Here is a 27,674-nt window from a genome sequence, read left to right on the forward strand (position 1 = left end):
TTTAATATCAGTACTTGTTGCATTTACAGTCTTATCAGCTGATTTGAGCTAGTGTATGGCTGTGGATTGATGGCATTGTTTGAATGGAATGTTGGCAGTTAATTTGAAACATTTATAGAATCTTTCCTCAAACTGTCTGGCTAGTTAGATAGCTAATACACACATACAGTGCAGATAAATGTTTTGTTTTACACTTATCACAGCACTGGCAAACCATGGTTGACCAACTACCTGACCAACATGTACAAAGCTAAATAGGACGCTGCCCCTTTAAGTCAATTGTTCCAAAAATATATATAAACCTGGCTAGTATAGTAAACTAGCCTAGATGAATGCTAAAAAGTGTATTTTTGTAGCTTTCTTTTTGTAGCTTTCAGTTGCCCAGTCAGGCCAGTAAGATAAAAGTTAACGTTGGACCTTGACATAGCCTACGAATAGGACCCAGAGTTTTACCTTACCAGATCATGAGATTAGGAAAAACTCCAGGCCCCAGAAAAGACACCTATGAATTCTGCCACACTACTTTTGAACTTGTGGTGCCACCTCTGATTCTGCAGCCTTTTCTTCCTGCTGTCTGTCTTTATGTTTTGTGCAATGCTTTAAAAAAACAGTTATCATTCCACAGGGTCTTCGGAGTGCCGTCACCTTGTTGTATGGGTGTGGTGTGTATCTATAAGTGTGTGAGTCAGCATGTGTACAGATGTATGTGTAGTCAGTCACCATGGCTAAATGATGACATAGTTACCAGAGCTGTAGAGAACCACTGTGTTCAAGAAATAAAATGCTTTTTATTAATATTCACTTGTTGACTTTGCATCTTATTTCACATTTCTAATTAATATATAATAATACTATAATCTGTCATTTAGCAGACACTTTTATCCAAAGTGACTTAGTCATGCGGGCACACATTTTACGTATGGGTGGCCCCGGGAATCAAACCTATTATCATGGCATTGCAAACACCATGCTCTACCAATGGAGCTACAGAGGACCACAATTAATGGTAATAGTGTGTACATCAAAGGTTGATGTATAGACAGTGTACAAAACATTAGGAACACCTTCCTAATATTGAGTTGCAACTCTTTTTGCCCTCAACAGCCTCAATTTGTCAGGGCATGGACTCTACAAGGTGTCAAGCATTCCATAGGGATGCTAGCCCATGTTGACTCCAATGCTTCACACAGTTGACACACTTAAACTTGTGTCTGGCACCTACTACCATACCCTGTTCAAAGGCACTTCACCCTCTGAATGGCCCACTATGTCTCAAGGCTTAAAAATCCTTCTTTACCTGTCTCCTCCCTTTCATCTACACTGATTGGAATGGATTTAACAAGTGATATCAATAAGGGATCATAGCTTTCACCTGGTCAGTCTATGGCATGGAAATGTTTTGTACACTCGGTGTATATGACACATTGTGAATAGGCCCTCCGGACAAGACAAGTTTGTCAGGCTGTGGTTAATGGCAATATCCATGAATGAACACAGACTACCTGGTGCTGTGTTCTGCCTCCATGAGGTGTTGACTGAGAGGCATGTAAAAAATATAGTCTATTCATCCTAATGTAACTTCAAACATGGCCCTGGCTATATAGACCTTTCCCAACACACACACAATGCAGTCACCAACATTACAATATTACATCACCCACCTGGGTTGTGTACACAGTACACACACAAGTTTGGAAAATGCCCACCTTATTGATCCCACACTAACAGATGCTGAGGGATTTTATATAATCATATAATGAGGTTTATTGCTATATGGCCCCCACTGTTCGTGGAAGAATAGCTAGCATTAGGTTTTACAACAGGGGACATTCCTGGGTCTCCTATTAGACCTACTCATTGTTCTTCTGTTAGCAATGTGGTAACTTTACACCCCTCTCAATTGAATTCAGCCAACGGTTCAACTTTACATCCCAAGGGAAAGAAAGAAAAGATGATAGTATATTGAGTACACTGAAATATGTTATGGGTTCTTGTATTTTTAGCTTATCAATGTAGGATTCAGAAATGTAATTTAGTTGTATATATTTTGTCAGGGGGATTTTGCAGCTAGTGACTTTACCACGGCAATATTAATAAGTTACCCCAGGGCTGCCCAACCCTCTTCCTGGAGATCTACCGTCCTGTGGGTTTTCAGTCCAACCCTAATTTAACACACCTGATTCTACTTATTAGCTGCTTTACAAGACCTTAACAAGCTGAATCAGATATGCTAAATTATAGTTGGACTGAAAACCTACAGGACAGTAGATATCCAGGAAGAGGGTTGGGCAGTCCTGAGTTACCCATTCAATGTCCACTACATGCGTCTCTCATTCAGAGGTGGTTAGATGTGGCCAAGGAAATGTTGCAAATGTTAAGGCTATTCTGCCACCTGCTGGTGAGACAGGGGAGTTGCTTACTAAACCCTGCTATTTTTGTCAAACCCAAAGAAAGCTTTAGGCCCTCCTGGTAAATTAATTTCTTAAATTATTCCTGAAACACTGGAATGCATACAAAGCTGCCTCATCAAATCCATAAACCTCAAATGACAAAACACAAATAACAGTAGTGTTATAAATCATTTTTAAAAAATCTGTCCATGAAATTGCGTGACACATTGACAACAATATTCTGGTTAGTGTGCTGGTGAGTTCTTTTATGCATGTTTCGTCACTTGTAAAATGATAGGTGCACTTGTCCTATCAGATATCAGTCTTTCACTCACAATACAGATTACATTTTACATTCCAGTCAAGGCAGGACACAAATGTGACAGCAACACTCAACAGACGACACACATTTAATTTAGTATATTGGATAAACTATTGGATAGTTTAGTTTTTCATAATTCACACCTGGGATTTGAACTCACCTGCATGGACTGATAGAGCTTTATCCATGGCCTCACATGAATATCCAAGTTAGAGTTTAAGAGAAAGCTCCTCATTTTACCACTGGGAAATGGACGGCCATAATAGGCATGCTGATGGATCACGCCAAGGCCTACCCAATGGCATCAGTTGACAGTTCAAAAGGTCAAAAGTCATACATTTCATACACTGAACATGAAGTATACAAATCTCAAATAAGAAAGTGAATCAGTGCAACATATCCACACATGTACAGTACTCCATGAAATATATATTTAGCTTTAGGACAGAATTGACCAACACATTCATATTCATAATATCAATAATAACACAGCTATCAACACTAGTTGTGTCAGATATTGCTTAACAGCAGCTGATATTGTGGTGGAAATGTCATTGGATATCTGTTAGCACTTTGATGATCATCTGATAATTACTAGGAAACTATGTGGTAATAATGGCTAATACTTTCTGGTACTACTTCAAATAATTCAAAACAATTGATAACCACCCTGTACCTAATGGTGCCAAAAACAATTATTGAAAATAACTGATATATAATGACTGTGTAATTACCATTTTACCATATCGTTTCATAATAAATACCTGGTCATTTATGTAACGGAAAATGATGTGCAACAGAATACCGTTTTGAATGTTTAAATACTCTTGTCTCTATACTTAATTTACAGCTTATACAGAATAATGGACCTCTGCAAGGAGTCTTCAGTTGACCAGTCATGTAGGTCAGCAGCAGTCCCCTTGTGTCTCATAAAGTGCTGATCTAGGATCGGTTTTGCCTTTAAGATCATAAAGAATAAGATGACATGGATGATGGGGACCTGGTCCTAGATCAGTACTCCTACTCTGAGACACTTTATGAATACAGGCTCTGTTCCACAGTCTTTCAGACTGTCTCAATAGTAGTGACAGGCACATTCTGACAGAGATCAGTCAGTCACACCTCATGATGTAACATTTAGCGTAATGCAGTCCGTTGCTTCACCCATAATGAGGATATTGTGTTAAAGACAGATAATAAAGGCAGACAGTAAATTAAAAAAACACGTGTCATAGCATCAGTGTGGCTGGCCGGGTTAGAGCGGTAGTGTCTGTTGGCTCTCTCTTAACCACTTCCCTTCAGGGAGTTTTAATTGATCAGTGCATTTTGGCATCCTTAAGGACAGTTATTCCCAAAGGGTACCCACTTGTGACCCACTCATAGATTGCTACTAATATGTTTTGGGTTGTGGCTAGAATCGTTTTGCCCTTTTGGTGGGCCACATGAAAACTCCAAAGGTCCCAGCCACACCGCTCCCTCACAGCCGGCTCCTGTCCAGCCTCTTCTTGGCAGGGTTGGGGTACTGGGGGTTCTCGATGACCCCCTCCCCAAACTTGAGCTCCAGGAAGGCGCGGTGGTTGTTCGGGCCGTAGGCGGTGACGCCGGCGAACGGCATTGGCACCAGCGGCTGCAGGAAGTGCTCTGGGAACTCCACATCCTGTTTGTGCTCCATCCACGTGTCTTTGGTCATGACACCGTTCCGCAGGTAGAAGGGCCACAGGTCCACGTGGAGGTGGTTAGCCTCGCTGTATTGCACCCTATAGAAGTCCCCCTCCACTGCCCGCTCCCACACATAGCCGTTAGAGTCCACCAGAGAACCAGAGTCCAGGTTCTTCAGGTAGTCACAGTTAGGCACGTCCTCCAGGTAGATGCCCAGGTCTACATCATAGTCCCAGGGGATGATGTCCTGGTGGCGGGCCGCACCCAGCAGGGAGCCTCCTTCCAGCCAGTAGCGCACCCCGGAGCTCTCCAGGATATTGATCACATACTTGGTGGTCTCGCGGAGGGCACGCAGGCAGCAGGGAGGGGTCCAGCGCTCCAGGTACAGGTACTCAGGGGTGTCGTCCCGGACCGATCCGAAGCAACGCGCCGTCTCCTTCCCACAACCGTACCACTGCTCCTTCCCATCAGCCAGTAGGAGACGCTTCAGCCCAAAGTTCCTCATCAGCCGGCTAGTGGCCTCCTTCAGATGGCTGTCTGCCTTCCACTGGTTGTGGGCTGAGCTGAAGAGAGGCTGGTGGCTGGCGGAGAAGCAGGGGCTCTCCAGGAGCTTGACCTTCCAGCCATGCAGGGAGGTCTGGATGAAGAGTGAGGGCAGCAGTGGCCTCCCCAGTGGGACAGACAGGTTGAAGAGGTCCTCGGAGCGGATGAGGACCACCGCGTCCCCCTGAAGGGCTGTACACACGCTACCACTGCTCCCAGACGCCGCTGGGTTGTAGGTGGCCGTCCACTCTCTCAGACTGACCCGCAGGTGCAGGCACTGGACGGCCGAGCGTGCCAACACAGGGGCTGCCACCAGTCTCACGGGCCCCCCACCCTCCCCCTCCAGCTCCCGGATCAGCCTCTCCACAGCCCGGCCCTGCTCCAGCTCCACCCCGTCAGGCACCAGCAGCACAAACTCTGTCTGGACGTGGAACTCTGGCCGGTGGGCCTGCGGAGGCTGCTCGGGGCTGGGGGAGAGCACCAAGAGACGGGCCCCCTCGGGGAGAGACAGAGGGGGGTAGGGCGGGGTGTCAGACACAGCCAGGAAGGGCAGCTCAGGTCTCTGGTGCAGGAAGGAGCGTGCCACATCACCAACGTAGTTCTCAAAGTTCTCAAACTCCCTTAAGAGGACCGTCACACGGGGGCCGCGGCTGTTCCCCTCTCCCCCGACACCTCCAGCGCCAATTATCCCCACGCCAACCCCCACCAGGCCCCCTATGCCGCCCCCCAGCCCGGAAGCAGGTAAGGCAGCCTTCCTGGAGCCCCTTCCTGGGTTCCGGCGTTTCTCCATCATCTGCTGCTGGGCTCGGGACACATAGTAGAGGATGAGCAGGTTCAGAGCGATGGCTCCAGTCAGAAGGCCCTGGCAGAAACTCACCCGCATGGCACCTCTCGCTGCGCTCGTCTGGCTCAGGGAAAGGAGAAGGTATAGGATGGAGCTCTCTATTCAGAAAGCCAGTCCATAAACATCAGGACCCCATCAGTAAAGAGCTACAGACATCAGGACCCCATCAGTAAAGAGCTATAGCCTATGTGCATCGGAAGAGTAATGGCCAGCTGCTGGAATAGCTGAAATACACAGAAAACACAGGAATTTTAAACATGTATTTAAAATGAGTCCTAAAAAAAGTGTTTATAAGTACTTCAGATGGCTGTGATAGGCTTTAGAGGCTGTAGTCTAGTTTATTACATTATATTCAAACGTCAAGGAACTTGGTGCAGTGTGTCTCCCAGACTGGATTGCCCTAGTTCTTTTCAGCAAATACTTTGACCTAGATTGTATCCTTGACTATAAATTGCAGCCAAATGAGCTACCGAGATGCTTCAAATTGATGCTTTTGGTGCTGCTACCATGTTGTGCTGCTGCCATGTTGTGTTGCTACCATGTTGTTGTCATGTTACCATGCTATGTTGTTGTCTTAGGTCTCTCTTTATGTAGTGTTGTCTCTCTTGTCGTGATGTGTTTTGTCCTATATATATATATATATATTTATTTATTTTATCCCAGCCCCCGTCCCCGCAGGACGTCATTGTAAATAAGAATTTGTTCTTAATTTTAACTGACTTGCCTAGTTAAATAAAGGTTTAAAACAATTAATACCGTAGGCTATCAAGTATTGCTACAGCATTAATTCCATATTTCCAGTGCCTAGAATTGTCTGCATAATGCAATATACGTTTTATTCTGTAATTTAATGCTGACAGTAGACTACACTTCTATGGAACCAATGCAACCATGATCATTCTCAATAATTGATTTTATCATGACCACTGAATCGTGATAACCACTGAATCATTTCATATAGACCACACCATAAATGACCCTCTAAACGCTTCATATGCAGAACTCATCTGTCTTCAAATGTGAATCATGTTCTCCCCGTTATATAGCTTAACATTCCTTAAATCGTTAGAATAAAACAGCATACAAACCATAATGCACGTACATCGAATTCGCTCTCTGTGTGCAAAGGTGGCTGAGCTAAGCACAACATGGAGTGCAATAGCTCCTACTTAGTGTCAAACACTAATGTTATACTGACAAATTAACTAAAATAGTGTTAATATACTGAGAGTTTTAGATTATTTTCAACACCTCGGTCTGTAACATTGTACCCTCGCTTTTCTGTTTCGGAACGATCACAGGAAGCTTGCGTGAGATCACAATATGGCAGGAAGCGACGTCCCTGGTTACTGTAGTGAAAAAAGGAAACGATTGTAGACGCTGTCGTAGATTTGCTTTTAGCTCATTTTTTGGCACCCTTTCTCCATAGCAGTTCTTGCATTTGCTCTTTACGTGAGAGAGAGAGAGAGAGAGAAAGAAGGTTAGAGTGCTAGTGCTGGGTTTGTGAGGGACAGGGTTGTTGTTATTATTATCGCTGCTTGTTTCCACCTCCTTGTCCTGGCGAAAGCTCGAGCGCTAAAATGGAGGCGGAAAGATCCGGCGGAGTAGCAGGGGGAACGAACCAGAACTCTGGAGGCAGCGGCGTGGGGCGCAACCCGAACGGGCCGAAATCAGTACTCGGGCAGGCGACAACAGCAGCGGCCGCCGCGGCAGCAGCAGCCGGGGCAATGGCTGGATCGTCGCAGCCTAGGGAATCACAAGACTGCGACGCAGGCCTATCGCTTCCTGGGATCTTGCACTTTATCCAGTTCGAATGGGGACGCTTCCAGTCCGAGAAATATCGTTGGGAAGCCGAGAGAGACGAACTCAGGGTAATTATAATGTTCTTATCTAGCTATAGCTATGTAGGCTATTTATTACTAGCTAACTATGATTTAGAAAAAAGCTAGCCTAGCATTGCCATTATCCATATCCCACAGAAGTCACGACCGCTCGTCAATAGTTTCCCCCAATCGGACAGAATTACTGTCCACATAATCACGAATCTATTCACCCTGTGCTCCTGGATTTTAGCTTGGATAACTTCAAACAATGTTGCTATATTTGCGTCCGTTCAAAAGCTTTGATGTGTCTTAGACGCACGCGCTATTTTGTGATCAAAGCAAACACAATATTTGGGGATTCCTAAAATGTCACCATTCTTGACTGGTCCAAAACACTGGATTGTGAATTTACTTAATATCTTGCATCAATCACAAAACTTTCAATTATCGGTGTGTGTGTTAATTGCAGTGTTACATTGAGGCGCAGTCACTGTCAGAGCCACCCCCTGATCTAAACGCAGCCAGACATATATTCGACATTGTCTAATTATAGCGGATCACACAGGTGGGGTCAATAGGCTATGTCGAGCTGCTCCAACGGTAATTAACGCTGTTAGAATTAACGCCAGACGGTTGGCCTCCGCTGTTTCTGAACCCCTTCATGGTTTCTATTTTTCTCTGTGCGAGATTACGGTGGATCAAGTGACTCACTGTCAATTACAGCAGGATTCAGTAATGCGTTTGTAAATCCCGGAGCCACACACACAAAGGCCGATGACGTGATGCGGTCCCTGCCGCCCTTTACACACGTTCACTCTTGCCTGCCTGGGGTGTGCAAAGCGTGTTTTTTCATTGCTTTCCCCATGTGTGGCCTCTCCTGTCAGCACGTTTGCTTATAAGCATGCTGAATGAACATGAGCTGATGAAATAGGAGTTTGCTTGGTTATTTACAGTAGCCTAAAGGCATGTGTAGAAAAACAACACCATTCCTCTGCTGTCAGTGTATTTCACTATCCCTCTCACTCTATCCTATAGGCTATAGACTAGTTGTAAATAGGAACTTTATATAATATGGATGAACCATAACAAACTGGCCATGCTGATCTTATAGCAGTGTGGGGGTGGAAGTCGGAAGGATGTCACCACCACCACCTCTACTGGGAAGGATTACTGTTTGTGTGTGTGCATGCGTGAACGTGAGCGTGTGTGTGTGGTCTGGTTTTCACAGGCCCAATTAGCGGCAGAACTCGGGCCGGAAGAGAGAGAGGGGAGCGGTTGAGTGCCCTTTTCAAACAGTAGCCCAGCAGCTTTAATAAGAGGACCCCAGTGGCTGCTAAAATAGGGAAAGCCCTGTGGCACACACACACACACACACACACACACACACACACAGAAGGCAATGCCTGGTGTGTTTTCTATGCCAACCCTCTTGAGCCTACGATGTGCCAGTACATGACACAAACTTGTACATTGTAACTCACATGTACTATCTCCCACAAACACATGTATGTAGGCCTACATAGCCTCCATGCACATATACACAGAACACACAACACTATACAGAATAATAGCCTACAGTTCCATCTGGGCTACTGCTCTGTCTCAAACCAAAGGTTATTGATTGATGACTGCCTGGTGTGTGGAAAACATAATTGGCCTTCCCTCCCATGTGATTGTGTGCGTGTGTGTATGTGACATTGACAGTGTGTGTATGGTATGCCAGTGGTATCTTTTTTAGGGCTGAATCAGGTCGTTAAATGGGAACACTTGTGGCGCTCTGTCTCCTGTGACAGCCAGGCAGGCTGCGGTGGTGCCGGGCCGAGCAGTTGGCTAGGCCAGGTGTAACCTGACGTAGCAGGCGTTTCTTTCTGGTCCTGACGAGAGATACTGATTTTTAGGAGGAGGTTCTCTTCCACGCTGTTCAACCAATCCAGTGGAGTGTCGCTTTGTTAACGTCCAAAAGCGGAAGTCACGTCACAGGCTCTCTTTCTATTTCCCCTGAAAACCGGATGCATCCAGTTGTTTTACGACCCCGCGGAGGGTGGGCCAAGTGTGATGTCCCTAGAGCAGAGCCAGCAGGACAGGCCAGGAGACAGACAGGTGGCACTGCTCTAGGCCCTGTTATTCATCACTTCTCACATGACTTGGGATAGGCCAAAGCTATTGCTTAATCCTATTCAGTCAGGTAAGATCAGTGATTTCTTCAAGAAGGAGAGGATGAGGGATACTACTATAAAACCTGCAGGCCTCTCAGCTCTGTTAGGCTATATCTGTCCCTTAGAACTGTAGAAGGGGTCCAAATCAAGCAAAGTCATTTCTCTACTGAATATCTGAATATACTACTACTGAGTCTATAGAGAAGAGTTTCTGCTCTTGTCCTACTTACTTCATTATGCTAATACAGTTGGTACTGATCAAGGATTTACAGCACTCCTAGTTGGCTAATACATGTCAGATTAGATTTAAACTTTGCGATCACAGTTGCGACAGTTACTACTTGCCATAAATAGAAGGACAGAGTGCTTTGTAGCCATTGACACTCAAGATCAGTGGCACTCCGACTAGTGGTGACCCAGATGACATCACTTCCTGCTGGGGCAGGAAGCTCAGCTGGTAGAGCACGGCGCTTGTAACGCCAAGGTAGTGGGTTCGATCCCCGGGACCACCCATACACAAAAAAAATGAATGCACGCATGACTGTAAGTCGCTTTGGATAAAAGCGTCTGCTAAATGGCTTATTATTATTTTATTATTATTAAGTGGGGCCCGTAGTGCCCTTCTCTCAGCTCTAATGAAAAGCCCAGTGCTCTCATGCATGACACACATATGTACAGTACTGTGCTTCGCTCGCCCACACCCACTTCTGGGCTCTTACTGTACGTTCCTCCCACTGACTCTCTCTCACACTCATACACACACAGACACACACACATGCACCAAGCTGACTTTCTGCAAAACTTAAGTGCTCTCACACACTCACATATGCACACATGCACTTACACAAACACATGCACAAGCATGCACGCTACCCACACACACACACACACTCCAGTTCCCTGTCCCAGAAAAGTCCTCCGCTCTACTTGTTGGCTGATGGGTCTCAGAGGGATGGAGGATGGCAGAGAGGTAAAGGAGAGCTGCCCTTGACCCTGTTCAGAGGCAGGGGTGGGACTGACTGAGGAAATATGTCAGTCAGAACTCCTCAGCAGGCCAACTTCTGAGATGGCCATACAGGGAACATAGGGAGTACTGCAGTGCTTTTACTTAGGCTAAATAACTACCTTTCTTTCTTTGTGCTAAGACTGTTGTTGGTTTATGTGCCAATGTTCAACAAGCATGTTTATAACATAGTTGATGCCCTTTTATTACAGGTCGCAGCTATTTATTTTGCTTCAGGTTTCAACTTAATTTGTCCCAGAGGGCAATTAGTTTTGCAGCAAGGAGCACATGAGATGTTCATACAATGCTAGTGCATCAAATCAAATCAAATCACATTTTATTGGCCACATGCGCCGAATACAACAGGTGCAGACATTACAGTGAAATGCTTACTTACAGCCCTTAACCAACAGTGCATTTATTTTTAATAAAAAAGTAAAATAAAACAACAACATAAAAGTGTTGAGAAAAAAAGAGCAGAAGTAAAATAAAATAACAGTAGGGAGGCTATATATACAGGGGGGTACCGGCTAGTTGAGGTAGTTGAAGTAATATGTACATGTGGGTAGAGTGAAAGTGACTATGCATAAATACTTAACAGAGTAGCAGCAGCGTAAAAAGACGGGGTGGGGTGGGGGGGCAGTGCAAATAGTCTAGGTAGCCATGATTAGCTGTTCAGGAGTCTTATGGCTTGGGGGTAGAAGTTGTTGAGAAGTCTTTTGGAACTAGACTTGGCACTCCGGTACCGCTTGCCGTGCGGTAGAAGAGAGAACAGACAATGACTAGGGTGGCTGGAGTCTTTGACAATTTTGAGGGCATTCCTCTGACACCGCCTGGTATAGAGGTCCTGGATGGCAGGAAGCTTGGCCCCAGTGATGTACTGGGCCGTACGCACTACCCTCTGTAGTGCCTTGCGGTCAGAGGCCAAATAGTTGCCATACCAGGCGGTGATGCAACCAGTCAGGATGCTCTCGATGGTGCAGCTGTAGACATTTTTGAGGATCTGAGGACCCATGCCAAATCGTTTCAGTCTCCTGAGGGGGAATAGGCTTTGTCGTGCCCTCTTCACGACTGTCTTGGTGTGTTTGGACCATGATAGTTCATTGGTGATGTGGACACAAAGGAACTTGAACTTCTCAACCTGTTCCACTACAGCCCCGTCGATGAGAATGGGGGAGTGCTCAGTCCTCTTTTTTTTCCTGTAGTCCACAATCATCTCCTTTGTCTTGGTCACGTTGAGGGAGAGGTTGTTATCCTGGCACCACACGGCCAGGTCTCTGACCTCCCTATAGGCTGTCTCATCGTTGTCGGTGATCAGGCCTACCACTGTTGTGTCGTCGGCAAACTTAATGATGGTGTTGCAGTCGTGCCTGGCCATGCAGTCATGGGTGAACAGGGAGTACAGGAGGGGACTGAGCACGCACCCCTTAGGGGCCACCTTGTTGAGGATCAGTGTGGCAGATGTGTTGTTACCTACCCTTACCACCTGGGGGTGGCCCGTCAGGAAGTCCAGGATCCAGTTGCAGAGGGAGGTGTTTAGTCCCAGGATCCCTAGCTTAGTGATGAGCTTTGAGGGCACTATGGTGTTGAATGCTGAGCTGTAGTCAATGAATAGCATTCTCACGTAGGTGTTCCTCTTGTCCAGGTGGAAAGGGCAGTGTGGAGTGCAATAGAGATTGCATCATCTGTGGATCTGTTGGGGTGGTATGCAAATTTTGTGGGTCTAGGGTTTCTGGGATAATGGTGTTGATGTGAGCCATGACCAGCCTTTCAAAGCACTTCATGGCTACAGACGTCAGTGCTATGGGTTGGTAGTCATTTAGGCAGGTTATCTTAGTGTCCTTGGGCACGGGGACTATGGTGGTCTGCTTGAAAAATGTTGGTATTACAGGCTCAGTCAGGGACATGTTGAAAATGTCAGTGAAGACACTTGCCAGTTGGTCAGCACATGCTCGGAGTACACGTCCTGGTAATTCATCTGGCCCTGCGGCCTTGTGAATGTTGACCTGCTTAAAAGTCTTACTTACATCGGCTACGGAGAGCGTGATCACATAGTCATCCGGAACAGCTGGTGCTCTCATGCATGCTTCAGTGTTTTTTGCCTCGAAGCGAGCATAGAAGTGGTTTGGCTCGTCTGGAAGTATTGTGTCACTGGGCAGCTCGCGGCTGTGCTTCCCTTTGTAGTCTGTAATAGTTTTCAAGCCCTGCCACATCCGACGAGCGTCAGAGCCGGTGTAGTACGATTAAATCTTAGTCCTGTATTGACGCTTTGCCTGTTTGATGGTTCGTCGGAGGGCATAGCGGGATTTCTTATAATTGTCCGGGTTAGAGTCCCGCTCCTTGAAAGCGGCAGCTCTACCCTTTAGCTCAGTGCGGATGTTTCCTGTAATCCATGGCTTCTGGTTGGGGTATGTACGTACGGTCACTGTGGGGACGACATCATCGATGCACTTATTGATGAAGCCAGTGACTGATGTGGTGTACTCCTCAATGCTATCTGAAGAATCCCGGAACATGTTCCAGTCTGTGCTAGCAAAACAGTCCTGTAGCTTAGCATCTGCGTCATCTGACCACTTTTTTATTAACCGAGTCACTGGTGCTTCCTGCTTTAGTTTTTAGGCAGGAATCAGGAGGATAGAGTTATGGTCAGATTTGCCAAATGGAGGGCGAGGGAGAGCTTTGTATGCGTTTCTGTGTGTGGAGTAAAGGTGGTCTAGAGTTTTTTTTCCTCTGGTTGCACATTTACCATGCTGGTAGAAATGAGGTAGAACGGATTTAAGTTTCCCTGCATTAAAGTCCCCGGCCACTAGGAGCGCTGCCTCTGGATGAGCGTTTTCCTGTTGACTTATGGCCTTATACAGCTCATTCAGTGCAATCTTAATGCCAGCATTGTTTTGTGGTGGTAAATACAGTGGGGGAAAAAAGTATTTAGTCAGCCACCAATTGTGCAAGTTCTCCCACTTAAAAAGATGAGAGAGGCCTGTAATTTTCATCATAGGTACACGTCAACTATGACAGACAAATTGAGGGAAAAAAATCCAGAAATTCACATTGTAGGATTTTTAATGAATTTATTTGCAAATTATGGTGGAAAATAAGTATTTGGTCACCTACAAACAAGCAAGATTTCTGGCTCTCACAGACCTGTAACTTCTTCTTTAAGAGGCTCCTCTGTCCTCCACTCGTTACCTGTATTAATGGCACCTGTTTGAACTTGTTTTCAGTATAAAAGACACCTGTCCACAACCTCAAACAGTCACACTCCAAACTCCACTATGGCCAAGACCAAAGAGCTGTCAAAGGACACCAGAAACAAAATTGTAGACCTGCACCAGGCTGGGAAGACTGAATCTGCAATAGGTAAGCAGCTTGGTTTGAAGAAATCAACCGTGGGAGCAATTATTAGGAAATGGAAGACATACAAGACCACTGATAATCTCCCTCGATCTGGGGCTCCACACAAGATCTCACCCCGTGGAGTCAAAATGATCACAAGAACGGTGAGCAAAAATCCCAGAACCACACGGGGGGACCTAGTGAATGACCTGCAGAGAGCTGGGACCAAAGTAACAAAGCCTACCATCAGTAACACACTACGCCGCCAGGGACTCAAATCCTGCAGTGCCAGACGTGTCCCCCTGCTTAAGCCAGTACATGTCCAGGCCCATCTGAAGTTTCCTAGAGTGCATTTGGATGATCCAGAAGAGGATTGGGAGAATGTCATATGGTCAGATGAAACCAAAATAGAACTTTTTGGTAAAAACTCAACTCGTCGTGTTTGGAGGACAAAGAATGCTGAGTTGCATCCAAAGAACACCATACCTACTGTGAAGCATGGGGGTGGAAACATCATGCTTTGGGGCTGTTTTTCTGCAAAGGGACCAGGACGACTGATCCGTGTAAAGGAAAGAATGAATGGGGCCATGTATTGTGAGATTTTGAGTGAAAACCTCCTTCCATCAGCAAGGGCATTGAAGATGAAACGTGGCTGGGTCTTTCAGCATGACAATGATCCCAAACACACCGCCCGGGCAACGAAGGAGTGGCTTTGTAAGAAGCATTTCAAGTTCCTGGAGTGGCCTAGCCAGTCTCCAGATCTCAACCCCATAGAAAATCTTTGGAGGGAGTTGAAAGTCCGTGTTGCCCAGCGACAGCCCCAAAACATCACTGCTCTAGAGGAGATCTGCATGGAGGAATGGGCCAAAATACCAGCAACAGTGTGTGAAAACCTTGTGAAGACTTACAGAAAACGTTTGACCTGTGTCATTGCCAACAAAGGGTATATAACAAAGTATTGAGAAACTTTTGTTATTGACCAAATACTTACTTTCCACCATAATTTGCAAATAAATTCATAAAAAATCCTGCAATGTGATTTTCTGGAATTTATTTCTCCTTTTGTCTGTCATAGTTGACGTGTACCTATGATGAAAATTACAGGCCTCTCTCATCTTTTTAAGTGGGAGAACTTGCACAATTGGTGGCTGACTAAATACTTTTTTCCCCCACTGTAGACAGCTATGAAAAATATAGATGAAATCTCTCTTGGTAAATAGTGTGGTCTACAGCTTATCATAAGATACTTTACCTCAGGTGAGCAAAACCTCGAGACTTCCTTAGTATTTGATTTTGTGCACCAGCTGTTGTTTACAAATATACACAGACCGCCACCCCTTTTCTTACCGGAGTCAGCTGTTCTATCCTGCCGATGTAGCGTATAGCCCGCTAGCTGTATGTTGTCCATGTCGTCGTTCAGCCACGACTCGGTGAAACATAAGATATTACAATTTTTAATGTCCCGTTGGTAGGATAACCGTAATCTTAGGTCATCCAATTTATTCTCAAATGATTGAAGATTGGCTAATAGGATTGATGGGAGAGGCAGTTTACTCGCTCGCCGTCGGATCCTTACAAGGCACCCCGACCTACGTCCACGATATCTGTCTCTTCCTCATGCGATTGACGGGGATTTGGGCCTTGTCGGGTGTCTGTAGGATATCCTTCGCGGCCGCCTCGTTGAAGAAAAAATCTTCGTCCAATACGAGGTGAGTAATTGCTGTCCTGATATCCAGAAGCTCTTTTTGGTTATAAGAGACGATGGCAGAAACATTATGTACAAAATAAATTACAAATAACGCGGAAAAACACACATAATAGTACAATTGGTTAGAGGGCTGTAAAAAGGCAGCCATCTTCTCCGGCGCCATTCTCTCAATTATGGGTTGGCAGCCATCAATATAAATATAACAATACAAATGATCAACATTAGCAGCAGCAATAGTATAAAGTAAGGCCTACATAGAAGGTAAGTGAAGTGCGCTGTGCACATTCTCAAAAACATCACTTCAACATCATCAAAATATGCTGATAAAAAATGCTGACTACATTAGCTTCATCATCCCATGTAATGACAACCAAGACAATAAAACTAGTTAATACAGACTAACCTACCTACCTCCTCTTCCCTGTATTCAAAAGGCCAATGGCCGTAGGGGTAAAGGGTAAAGGAGTGCTTTTACCTGTTTTAATCTTTACAGTGGGGAATCTACACCGGGAGGGTAGGACATGGAACTCCTGGTGTAGGGGGTGGGCACTGTCAGACAGGATGGATTCTGCCTTCCTCACCACTTGTCTGTTGTACAGGTCAGACAGACTACTCCTGTGATTTTACTGCTCACTTTCACTATTCTAGGTAGTGCATTTTTTGCTTTGATACCAAGGTTACCATACCAACAGATGAAAGAAAATGGTAGGACTCAACGTACGCTTTATAAAAGAGAGTCTTCAAGGTCCTGTCGACCTGGAACTTTGCCCGTTTCCTGACACAAAAAAAGGTGTTGCTGGCCCTTCTTACACAACATGTCAGTGTTACACTCAAAGCTACATTTATCATCAATCATGGTCCCAAGTTACATATAATTGGCTACAGTGTCTACCACCTGGCCCTTAATGATAGTGTTCTGAGGGTTAGGGGGTTGACACCTGAAGTCAATACAAATATCTTTGGTTTTTGTCACATTCAGTTGTAAGAAAGCACTGTGGCACCAATGTACAAAATCCTTAACAACAGGACCTTGGCTAGTTTGATCGGCATGAAGCAGACTGACTATTACTGAGTCATCCGCAAACTTTAGGATGTGTTGGTTCTTGTACTGGCTACGACAGTCATCAGTGTACAGGATATAGAGGATTGGCCAGTACACAACCCTGGGGTGAGCCTGTTGGTGATGACAGCTTCCATGACAGGCACCCATTCACCCTCACCTTCTGGGTTCTGTTAGTAAAAAAAGTCAAGGATTCAGCCCACTACATTAGAGTCTACACCAAAATTATTAGTGAGTTTGTTCATAGACCCTGCGAGATACTTGAACATCTCATTCCAAAACCATGAGCATCAATATGGGAAGGCTTTCCACTAGATGTTGAAACATTGCTCCGGGGACCTGCTTCCATTCAGCCACAAGAGCATTAGTGAGTTCGGGCACTGATGTTGGGCGATGATTAGGCCTGGCTCGCAGTTGGCGTTCCAATTCATCCCAAAGGTGTTCAATGGGGTTGAGGTCAGGGCTCTGTGCAGGCCAGTCAAGTTCTTCCAGACCGATCTCGACAAACCATTTCTGTATGGACCTCGCTTTGTGCATGGGGGCATTGTCATGCTGAAACAGGAAATTGTTGCCACAACGTTGGAAGCACAGAATCGTCTAGAATGTCATTGTATGCTGTAGCGTTAAGATTTCCCTTCACTGGACCTAAGGTGCCTAGCCCGAACCATGAAAAACAGCCCCAGATCATTATTCATCCTCCACCAAACTTTATAGTTGGCACTTTGCATTTGGGCAGGTAGCGTTCTCCTGGCATCCGCCAAACCCAGATTCATCCGTCAGACTGCCAGATGGTGAAGCGTAATTCACTCCAGTTCTACTGCCAATGTTTGTCTATGGAGGTTGAATGGCTGTGTGCTCGATTTTATACACCTGTCAGCAACGGGTGTGGCTGAAATAGCCGAATCCACTCATTTGAAGGGGTGTCCACATACTTTTGTATATACAGTGAGGGAAAAAAGTATTTGATCCCCTGCTGATTTTGTACGTTTGCCCACTGACAAAGAAATGATCAGTCTATAATTTTAATGGTAGGTTTATTTGAACAGTGAGAGACAGAATAACAACAAAAAAATCCAGAAAAACGCATGTCAAAAATGTTATAAATGTATTTGCATTTTAATGAGGGAAATAAGTATTTGACCCCCTCTCAATCAGAAAGATTTCTGGCTCCCAGGTGTCTTTTATACAGGTAACGAGCTGAGATTTAGGAGCACACTCTTAAAGGGAGTGCTCCTAATCTCAGCTTGTTACCTGTATAAAAGACACCTGTCCACAGAAGTAATCAATCAATCAGATTCCAAACTCTCCACCATGGCCAAGACCAAAGAGCTCTCCAAGGATGTCAGGGACAAGATTGTAGACCTACATAAGGCTGGAATGGGCTACAAGACCATCGCCAAGCAGCTTGGTGAGAAGGTGACAACAGTTGGTGCGATTATTTGCAAATGGAAGAAACACAAAAGACCTGTCAATCTCCCTCGGCCTGGGGCTCCATGCAAGATCTCACCTTGTGGTGTTGCAATGATAATGAGAACGGTGAGGAATCAGCCCAGAACTACACAGGAGGATCTTGTCAATGATGTCAAGGCAGCTGGGACCATAGTCACAAGAAAACAATTGGTAACACACTACGCCGTGAAGGACTGAAATCCTGCAGCGCCCGCAAGGTCCCCCTGCTCAAGAAAGCACATATGCAGGCCCGTCTGAAGTTTGCCAATGAACATCTGAATGATTCAGAGGAGCACTGGGTGAAAGTGTTGTGGTCAGATAAGACCAAAATCGAGCTCTTTGGCATCAACTCAACTCGCCGTGTTTGGAGGAGGAGGAATGCTGCCTATGACCCCAAGAACACCATCCCCACCGTCAAACATGGAGGTGGAAACATTATGCTTTGGGGGTGTTTTTCTTCTAAGGGGACAGGACAACTTCATCGCATCAACGGGACGATGGACGGGGCCATGTACCGTCAAATCTTAGGTGAGAACCTCCTTCCCTCAGCCAGGGCATTGAAAATGGGTCGTGGATGTGTATTCCAGCATGACAATGACCCAAAACACACGGCCAAGGCAACAAAGGAGTGGCTCAAGAAGAAGCACATTAAGGTCCTGGAGTGACCTAGCCAGTCTCCAGACCTTAATCCCATAGAAAATCTGTGGAGGGAGCTGAAGGTTCGAGTTGCCAAACGTCATCCTCGAAACCTTAATGACTTGAAGAAGATCTGCAAAGAGGAGTGGGACAAAATCCCTCCTGAGATGTGTGCAAACCTGGTGGCCAACTACAAGAAACGTCTGACCTCTGTGATTGCTAACAAGGGTTTTGCCACCAAGTACTAAGTCATGTTTTGCAGAGGGGTCAAATACTTATTTCCCTAATTTAAAATGCAAATCATTTTATAACATTCTTGACATGTCTTTTTCTGGATTTTTTTGTTGTTATTCTGTCTCTCACTGTTCAAATAAACCTACCATAAAAATGATAGACTGATCATGTCTTTGTCAGTGGGCAAACGTACAAAATCAGCAGGGGATCAAATACTTTTTTCCCTCCCTCAGTGTATATGCTTGAACATTTCATGTTGTGTGGTGAACATCTTTACTCCTTCTCTCACCTATATTGGCCACACTTCCAGACTCAGGATCTGCTCCAATACTTTTGAAATGCATCTTTCCTCCCTTTCACGAGGTCATTGCTAATCAGTATGCGATTGGATGGCCAGGGTGAAGTTCAATTCCTACTTTATTTCTGTCCGCAGTCCAGCTCTTCCAGGAAGGAAGGAAGGAAGGAAAGGTGCATGTCTGAAGTGTTTGAATGGGGCCCTGGATTGGACAAAGTCCTGTTGTTCAGACAGGGACACTCCAAAGAAGTATGTGTAAAGAAGACGTGTGTGTGTGTACAGATAGTTAGAAAAATGCAATAGGAATGACAGGTCACAGCTCGTCCCTCTGTCAGGGAAGGAACAGAACCCTGTGAGAACCCCACCCACATAACGATGAGGTAGATGCATTCCACAATGCCCCCTCTCTGTCTCTCCCAGTGCTCTGCTCTCTTGGCTGCACCCAACACAGTGCATCTACCTTATCGCTACCTTCACTACCTGGCTTGGCTGCTCCCCTGCTACCTCAGACAGACACATCCCTGAGCATGGTGCCCCTCAGGGTCTATTTTAGTACCTGGAGTCTGTAGGCATGACAGTAGCTGCTGCTAAACCAGATAGACAGTTCTAGCTGAAACACACAGGGGATGCTGTGTTCTCAAAATAGCCAGTGTAACAGATATAGCGTGTCCCAGTAATCAAAGTGATGCGCCATCAGCAGAGGTCGTTTTTGCAGTAGCACTGTAACATTATTTTGTTTGCATGAGTACGGTTTGTGTATCCCAGCTTGCTGGCGTCTTGTAGACCTCATATACACCGCATTTTTAGACTGCTCTACTTTTCTGGGGCTCTGTGTGTTAGCGAGTGTGTGTTTTGCTTTCTCGGAAGAGCAATTGGACCACGCATGCAACACACACACACGCACTCTTCTCCTCACGATGGTTTCCCCTCCAGATGTCTGGGTAGGGTTTCCTGGTCAGGAGAAGTTCTAAATACAGAACGCTGCTCCGTCCACAACCCACTACTTAGCCACTGACGTCGGTTGTGAAACCAAACAAACAGTATTTCTGCACTGTAAATTGTATTTGTTTAGATGGTCCAAACAAACTTCACTCAAGATAACTGGGAAATGGTATACTCAATTCAGTTGTGATGATTGGTATTCAATGTAATGTTATGTTTGGTGTTTGTCTGTGCATATCCTTGACGTGTGTGTGTGTGTGTGTGTGTGTGTGTGTGTGTGTGTGTGTGTGTGTGTGTGTGTGTGTGTGTGTGTGTGTGTGTGTGTGTGTGTGTGGGCAGGCTCAGGTGACGTTCCTGCAGGGTGAGCGGAAGGGGCAGGAGAACATGAAGCAGGACCTTGTCAGGCGGATCAAGATGTTGGAGTACGCCCTTAAACAGGAGAGGTCAGACTCATGCACACAGACACATGCACACTCCCACTCACTCTGTAGGGCTTGGGTAACACTGCCATCTTGTGGTTCTTTATTTTGTGGTTCTTTCGCTCTCTCTGCAGGTCCAAACACCAGAAGCTGAAGACAGGCAGTGACCAGAGCCCAGGGGAGAAGAAACCAGAAACAGAGGCAGAACAAGGTATGCAGGCTCTATGTAGACTCTATGTATGCTCTAGGCCAGGGGTGTCAAACTCATTTTGCCCCGGGGGCCGCATTCAGTCTTCAACGATGTCCGGAGGGTGGCACTGAAAATGGTTTATATTTCCTCGACGTCCAAATTTGCAAAAAATAGTCCTCTAGCCATAGTTTTTGATGCTCCCTGACTTCAGTGATCATTAGCGAGCTGGACACGGTCAAGAAACTGTATGAATGTAGGTCCATTATCATTTCTACACAGTTTTAGTAATTTTAAAGTATATTGAGTTCGTCCCCCCCCCCCACTCCCCAAAAAAACAAAAACATTATAAGATATTTTTTACTCAAACTACCAGTGGGCAGGATTGGACCTCTCGGATCCGGCACACGGGCCGTATGTTTGACATCCCTGCTCTAGGCTATCAGAAGACGTTAACATTTTCCATGTAAAACTATCGCGGCATCCCTCTATGTCAGCTCACTATATTTGATACCAGACTTGGGCTTTTCACTGTGGAGAATGTCTGGATGGTCTAATGATTGCATCAGTGATTGGTTCACTGTGTAGCCTAGATCTAATGCATTCTAAAGCAGAACTAGTAACTTCCCCATGCTTCTGTTTCCACATCTGTCCCAGTTAGCTGTTTGGTGGGGGGAGGGGATGGGAGGGGGGGGGGGGTGCTTGCTTCTGTTACATTAGAGCTTCCTCCTCTAATTGACTCTTCCTCTACCCCGCAGTGCCTAATGGGCCAGCAGAGTCCGAATCTGAGCCAGCCAATCAGATGTCCTGGAAGGAGGGCCGTCAGCTACTGCGCAAGTAAGGCTTCCTCCCCATAGCGAGAGCAGCACTGTCCTCAATACTTTTAATGAACTGTTGAGTCTGAATGAAGAGGCTAATCGTGTGTGTCCATGGTTTGCGTGTGTGTGTGCGCTGTGTGTGTGTGTAGGTACCTGGAGGAGGTGGGTTACTCGGACACCATCCTGGACATGCGTTCGAAGCGTGTACGCTCCCTGCTGGGTCGTACCAGCCCCGAGGCTAACGGGACCCCGGCCAGCAGCGAGCAGCAGCCCCCCCCAGACCCCGAGCCCCTGGCAGGGGGGGAGTCACTCCTCATCAGACAGATAGAGGAGCAGATCAAGAGGTGAGACCCCCATACACATACCCCTGTCCTCGGTGTAGGGTGCTGTGGACAGTGATTAATCAAAGCTTGTCTCCATAGTAGTCGCTGTGAAGTTGATCAGTAGTATGTCTGTGGTGGTATATTGCATATTTTTGTCAAATTTCTATAACTGTCAGTAATGTGCTGTCAGTATTGTTGTTGGAGTTGTATGTTGCCTCGGATATGTGTGTGTGGGTTGTCTCTGATGTGTGTGTGTCGGTAGGAACGCGGTGGGGAAGGATGGTTCTAAGGAGCGTCTGGGCGGCTCGGTGCTGGATAAGATCCCCTTCCTACACGGCTGCGAGGATGATGATGAGGATGACAGTGATGAGGAAGATGACTTCCAGGGCATGGGCACGGACTGTATAGACGGGCAGCGCAACAAGAACAAGAAGCCCCGCGTTAAGGTCAGAGTAGGTCAACACGGCAACATTTGTGTGTGTTAGATTATACCCCTGTGTGTGTTTATTTGTGTGTATTAAATCCCTTCTCTCTCTGTGTGTGTAGATGGGGACTGAGCCCATGACCACAGACCTGGACCCTGATGATGAGGAGGATGAAGATGACTCAGAGGATGCCCTGAGCGAGTTTGACTTCCTGGGATCAGGGGAGGAGGGGGAGGGGGCGGGGGAGGCCCGGGTCTCAGGGGACGGCCGGGAGTTAGGTACGCCATCGTCGTAGCAACCGCCTCAACCACACCTGTCTGTCTCTCCGTCTGTCTTCTCTTTCTATCTGTCTGTCTATCCCTCTCTCCCTTCATCCCTATCCGTCTCTCTCTTTCTAGGGAGTTATATGTTCTGTACTCTCACCTCTACTGCCAATAAACCATTGTCTATGGTGAACCAGTGTCTGTGTGTCTCACTATCACATTTGTTGTTTGGATGTGTGCCTTTGTCATCCACGTGTGTCTCTATCTGGAGCAATGTGTTCTGTTAGCATAAAGCATGCTATTTGGTGTCTGTCTACTTTATCTCTTTATCCACCTCTTGGCCTGTCTCTCAGTCCGTGTCTGTTTGTGGGTTTGTGGGTTTGTCTCTTTCTATTTCTCTGTTCGCTCATCATCTCTCCTTCTGTATGCATGGCCATGTGTTATTTCGTCCTTTACTTCTCTCTTTCTCCTTTGTCTCTCTCACGCTCTCTGTCTCTCACGCTCTCTGTCTCTCACGCTCTCTGTCTCTCACGCTCTCTGTCTCTCACGCTCTCTGTCTCTCACGCTCTCTGTCTCTCTGTCTCTGTCTCTCTCTCTCTCTCTCTCTCTCTCTCTCTCTCTCTCTCTCTCTCTCTCTCTTGTCTCTCTCTCTCTCTCTTTGTCTCTCTCTCTTTGTCTCTCTCTCTCTCTCTCTCTCTCTGTCTCTTTGTCTCTCTCTCTGTCTCTCTCTCTCTCTGTCTCTCTCTCTCTCTCTCTCTCTCTCTGTCTCTCTCTCTGTCTCTCTCTCTGTCTCTCTCTCTCTCTCTCTCTCTCTCCCCCCCTCTGCATGACTGTGTGTGTTTGTGTCTCTCTCCTCTGGCCTGGTTCAGAGAACCGCAGGAACAAGTTACAGGGCATGATGTCGGACTTCCCCCCCAAACCCTCCCCGCCCCCCTCTGTGTCGGGACAGTCTCGCTCCGGGGAAGGTAAGACAACACCCGCCCCCAAAAACTCTCTCCCTGTCTGGTTGTGCCAAATGTTCTACAATGTTCTGTGTTATGTCATGTTTCATGTGCTGCGTGGGACCCCAGGAAAAGTAGCTGCTGCTTTTGCAACAGCTAATGGGGATCCTAAAAAAATACAAAATACCAAAGTAGCTCAATTGCTTCTCTCGCTCTCGTCTAAAGGGATACTGCTCTGAAGAGGTCATTGTTTTAGTATTAGAAAAGGGGAAGGGATGTGTTTTTGATAAGATTGTGGGTTAATGTGGTAGTGGGTTTAGTATTGATAAGATTGTGGGTTAATGTGGTAGTGGGTTTAGTATTGAGAGCTGTTCTTCCTCCGCTCCTTAAGGTGGCGCTCTGGGCTTTTCCTCTGACGTCTTCATCCTGGATGCCGTCGGGGGCGGAGACATGAACCTGGGAGAGCTGGCTGACCTCACCGTCGCCAATGACAACGACCTCACCGTGGATGTGAGTACTTGAACACACGCACACACACACACACGTACAACAGAGACGTACAGTACCAGTCAAAAGTTTGTATACACCTACTCATTCCAGGGTTTTTCTTTATTTTTACTATTTTCTACATTGTAGAATAATAGTGAAGACATCAAAACTATGAAAAAACACATATGGAATCATGTAGTAACCCAAAAAGTGTTAAACAAAATATATTTTATATTTGAGATTCTTCAAATAGCCACCCTTTGCCTTGATGACAGCTTTGAACAATCTTGCATTGTCTCAACCAGCTTCATGAGGTAGTCACCTGGAATGCATTTCAATTAACAGGTCTGCCAGTTAATTTCTGGAATTTCTTTCCTTCTTAATGCGTTTGAGCCAATCAGTTGTGTTGTGACAAGATAGGGTTGGTATACAGAAGATAGACATATTTGGTAAAATACCATATTATGGCAAGAACAGCTCAAATAAGCAAAGAGAAAACAGTCCATTACTTTAAGACATGAAAGTCAGTCAATCCGGAAAATTTAAAGAACTTTGAAAGTTTCTTCAAGTGCAGTCGCAAAAACCATCAAGCGCTATGATGAAACTAGCTCTCATGAGGACCGCCACAGGAAAGGAAGACCCAGAGTTACCTCTGCTGCAGAGGATAAGTTCATTAGAGTTACCAGCCTCAGAAATCGGCAATTAACTGCATCTCAGATTGCGGCCCAAAAAAAATAAATAATGCTACAGTGTTCAAGTAACAGACACATCTCAACATCAACTGTTCAGAGGAGACTGCGTGAAACAGGCCTTCGTGGTCGAATTGCTGCAAAGAAACCACCACTAAAGGACACCAATAAGTAGAAGAGACTTGCTTGAGCCAAGAAACACGAGCAATGTAAATCTGTCCTTTGGTCTGATGAGTCCAAATGTGAGATTTTTGGTTCCAACCGCCGTGTCTTTGTGAGACGCAGAGTAGGTGAACGGATGATCTCCGCATGTGTGGTTCCCACCGTGAAGCATGGAGGAGGGGGTGTGATGGTGTGGGGGTGCTTTGCTGGTGACACTGTCAGTGATTTATTTAGAATTCAAGGCACAGCATTCTGCAGCGATACGCCATCCCATCTGATTTGAGCTTAGTGGGACTATCATTTGTTTTTCAACAGGACAATGACCCAACACACCTCCAGGCTGTGTAAGGGCTATTTGACCAAGAAGGAGAGTGATGGAGTGCTGCATCAGATGACCTGCCCTCCACAATCCCCCGACCTCAACCCAACTGAGATGGTTTGGGATGAGTTGGACCGCAGAGTGAAGGAAAAGCAGCCAACAAGTGCTCAGCATATGTGGGAACTCCTTCAAGACTGTTGGAAAAGCATTCCAGGTGACTACCTCATGAAGCTGGTTGAGAGAATTCCAAGAGTGCCTTGATGACAGCTTCGCACAAAGGGTGGCTACTTTGAAGAATCTCAAATATAAAATATATTTTGATTTGTTTAACACTTTTTTGGTTTCTACGAATACACGCGTGTTATTTCATAGTGTTGATGTCTTCACTATTAATCTACAATGTGGAAAATAGTAAAAACAAAGAAAAACCCTTGAATGAGTAGGTGTGTCCAAACCTTTGACAGGTACTGTACGTGCTCGCACACACACACACACACACCAGTGTTTCCTCTTTAAAGCAAATTTCCTGCAATTCTACACATTTTGCCATGGCTTAGGCTGTGTTCTTGCTATCTCAAACATTAAAACAAAATCAATGGCAAATGACATTTGGGGAATTTTATATATTCTCCCTCACTGTCTAGTTTTTATTTTGGTAGTTGTTCGTTTTTAAAGATGATTTTATAAATACATAGCTCCATTATCTTTTTTACGTACTTTATACAGTGGGGGAAAAAAGTATTTAGTCAGCCACCAATTGTGCAAGTTCTCCCACTTAAAAAGATTAGAGAGGCCTGTAATTTTCATCATAGGTACACGTCAACTATGACAGACAAATTGAGCATTTTTTTTCCAGAAAATCACATTATGGTGGAAAATAAGTATTTGGTCACCTAAAAACAAGCAAGATTTCTGGCTCTCACAGACCTGTAACTTCTTCTTTAAAAGGCTCCTCTGTCCTCCACTCGTTACCTGTATTAATGGCACCTGTTTGAACTTGTTATCAGTATAAAAGACACCTGTCCACAACCTCAAACAGTCACACTCCAAACTCCACTATGGCCAAGACCAAAGAGCTGTCAAAGGACACCAGAAACAAAATTGTAGACCTGCACCAGGCTGGGAAGACTGAATCTGCAATAGGTAAGCAGCTTGGTTTGAAGAAATCAACTGTGGGAGCAATTATTAGGAAATGGAAGACATACAAGACCACTGATAATCTCCCTCGATCTGGGGCTCCACGCAAGATCTCACCCCGTGGGGTCAAAATGATCACAAGAACGGTGAGCAAAAATCCCAGAACCACACGGAGGGACCTAGTGAATGACCTGCAGAGAGCTGGGACCAAAGTAACAAAGCCTACCATCAGTAACACACTACGCCGCCAGGGACACAAATCCTGCAGTGCCAGACGTGTCCCCCTGCTTAAGCCAGTACATGTCCAGGCCCGTCTGAAGTTTGCTAGAGTGCATTTGGATGATCCAGAAGAGGATTGGGAGAATGTCAGATGAAACCAAAATAGAACCTTTTGGTAAAAACTCAACTCGTCATGTTTGGAGGACAAAGAATGCTGAGTTGCATCCAAAGAACACCATACCTACTGTGAAGCATGGGGGTGGAAACATCATGCTTTGGGGCTGTTTTTCTGCAAAGGGACCAGGACGACTGATCCGTGTAAAGGAAAGAATGAATGGGGCCATGTATCGTGAGATTTTGAGTGAAAACCTCCTTCCATCAGCAAGGGCATTGAAGATGAAACGTGGCTGGGTCTTTCAGCATGACAAAGATCCCAAACACACCGCCCGGGCAACGAAGGAGTGGCTTCGTAAGAAGCATTTCAAGGTCCTGGAGTGGCCTAGCCAGTCTCCAGATCTCAACCCCATAGAAAATCTTTGGAGGGAGTTGAAAGTCCGTGTTGCCCAGCGACAGCCCCAAAACATCACTGCTCTAGAGGAGATCTGCATGGAGGAATGGGCCAAAATACCAGCAACAGTGTGTGAAAACCTTGTGAAGACTTACAGAAAACGTTTGACCTGTGTCATTGCCAACAAAGGGTATATAACAAAGTATTGAGAAACTTTTGTTATTGACCAAATACTTATTTTCCACCATAATTTGCAAATAAATTCATTAAAAATCCTACAATGTGATTTTCTGTGAAAAAAAATCTAATTTTGTCTGTCATAGTTGAAAATTACAGGCCTCTCATCTTTTTAAGTGGGAGAACTTGCACAATTGG

The 27,674-nt window shown here is 45.7% G+C and overlaps 2 protein-coding genes across 3 annotated transcripts in view; one reads left to right on the top strand and one right to left on the bottom strand.

Annotated features, from left to right (window-relative positions):
• Positions 1-2,656: 2,656 nt before the first annotated feature.
• On the bottom strand, positions 2,657-7,055 carry LOC311105595 (ribitol 5-phosphate transferase FKRP-like). Of its 2 annotated transcripts, none has more exons than XM_084147789.1 (2): positions 6,847-7,055; positions 2,657-5,982 (listed from the first exon to the last, which is right to left on the bottom strand). In XM_084147789.1, the coding sequence occupies exon 2, from the start codon at positions 5,795-5,797 to the stop codon at positions 4,190-4,192; it is 1,608 nt and encodes a 535-aa protein (XP_084003915.1). In that variant the 5' UTR covers positions 5,798-5,982; positions 6,847-7,055; the 3' UTR covers positions 2,657-4,189. The 2 variants fall into 2 exon arrangements, with proteins under 2 accessions (XP_084003915.1, XP_084003916.1); XM_084147790.1 differs by having other exon boundaries at positions 6,861-7,028.
• Positions 7,056-7,186: 131 nt separating this feature from the next.
• The window catches only part of strn4 (striatin, calmodulin binding protein 4), a 35,418-nt gene continuing 14,930 nt past the window's right edge, over positions 7,187-27,674 (top strand). The window contains exons 1-9 of the mRNA XM_084148365.1: positions 7,187-7,629; positions 20,740-20,843; positions 20,954-21,030; positions 21,765-21,843; positions 21,974-22,168; positions 22,410-22,593; positions 22,694-22,850; positions 23,705-23,800; positions 24,168-24,286. Coding sequence (XP_084004491.1) covers positions 7,339-7,629; positions 20,740-20,843; positions 20,954-21,030; positions 21,765-21,843; positions 21,974-22,168; positions 22,410-22,593; positions 22,694-22,850; positions 23,705-23,800; positions 24,168-24,286 — 1,302 coding nt within the window. The 5' untranslated portion in view covers positions 7,187-7,338. The remainder of the gene's footprint in view (positions 7,630-20,739; positions 20,844-20,953; positions 21,031-21,764; positions 21,844-21,973; positions 22,169-22,409; positions 22,594-22,693; positions 22,851-23,704; positions 23,801-24,167; positions 24,287-27,674) is intronic.

The sequence above is a fragment of the Coregonus lavaretus genome (genome assembly GCF_964263955.1).
Source record: "Coregonus lavaretus genome assembly, chromosome: 30".
NCBI lineage: Eukaryota > Metazoa > Chordata > Actinopteri > Salmoniformes > Salmonidae > Coregonus > Coregonus lavaretus.

Bases quoted from the DNA above. Each gene is read 5' to 3' on its own strand.
- LOC311105595 (XM_084147789.1), bottom strand. From the start codon at position 5,797: ATGCGGGTGAGTTTCTGCCAGGGCCTTCTGACTGGAGCCATCGCTCTG.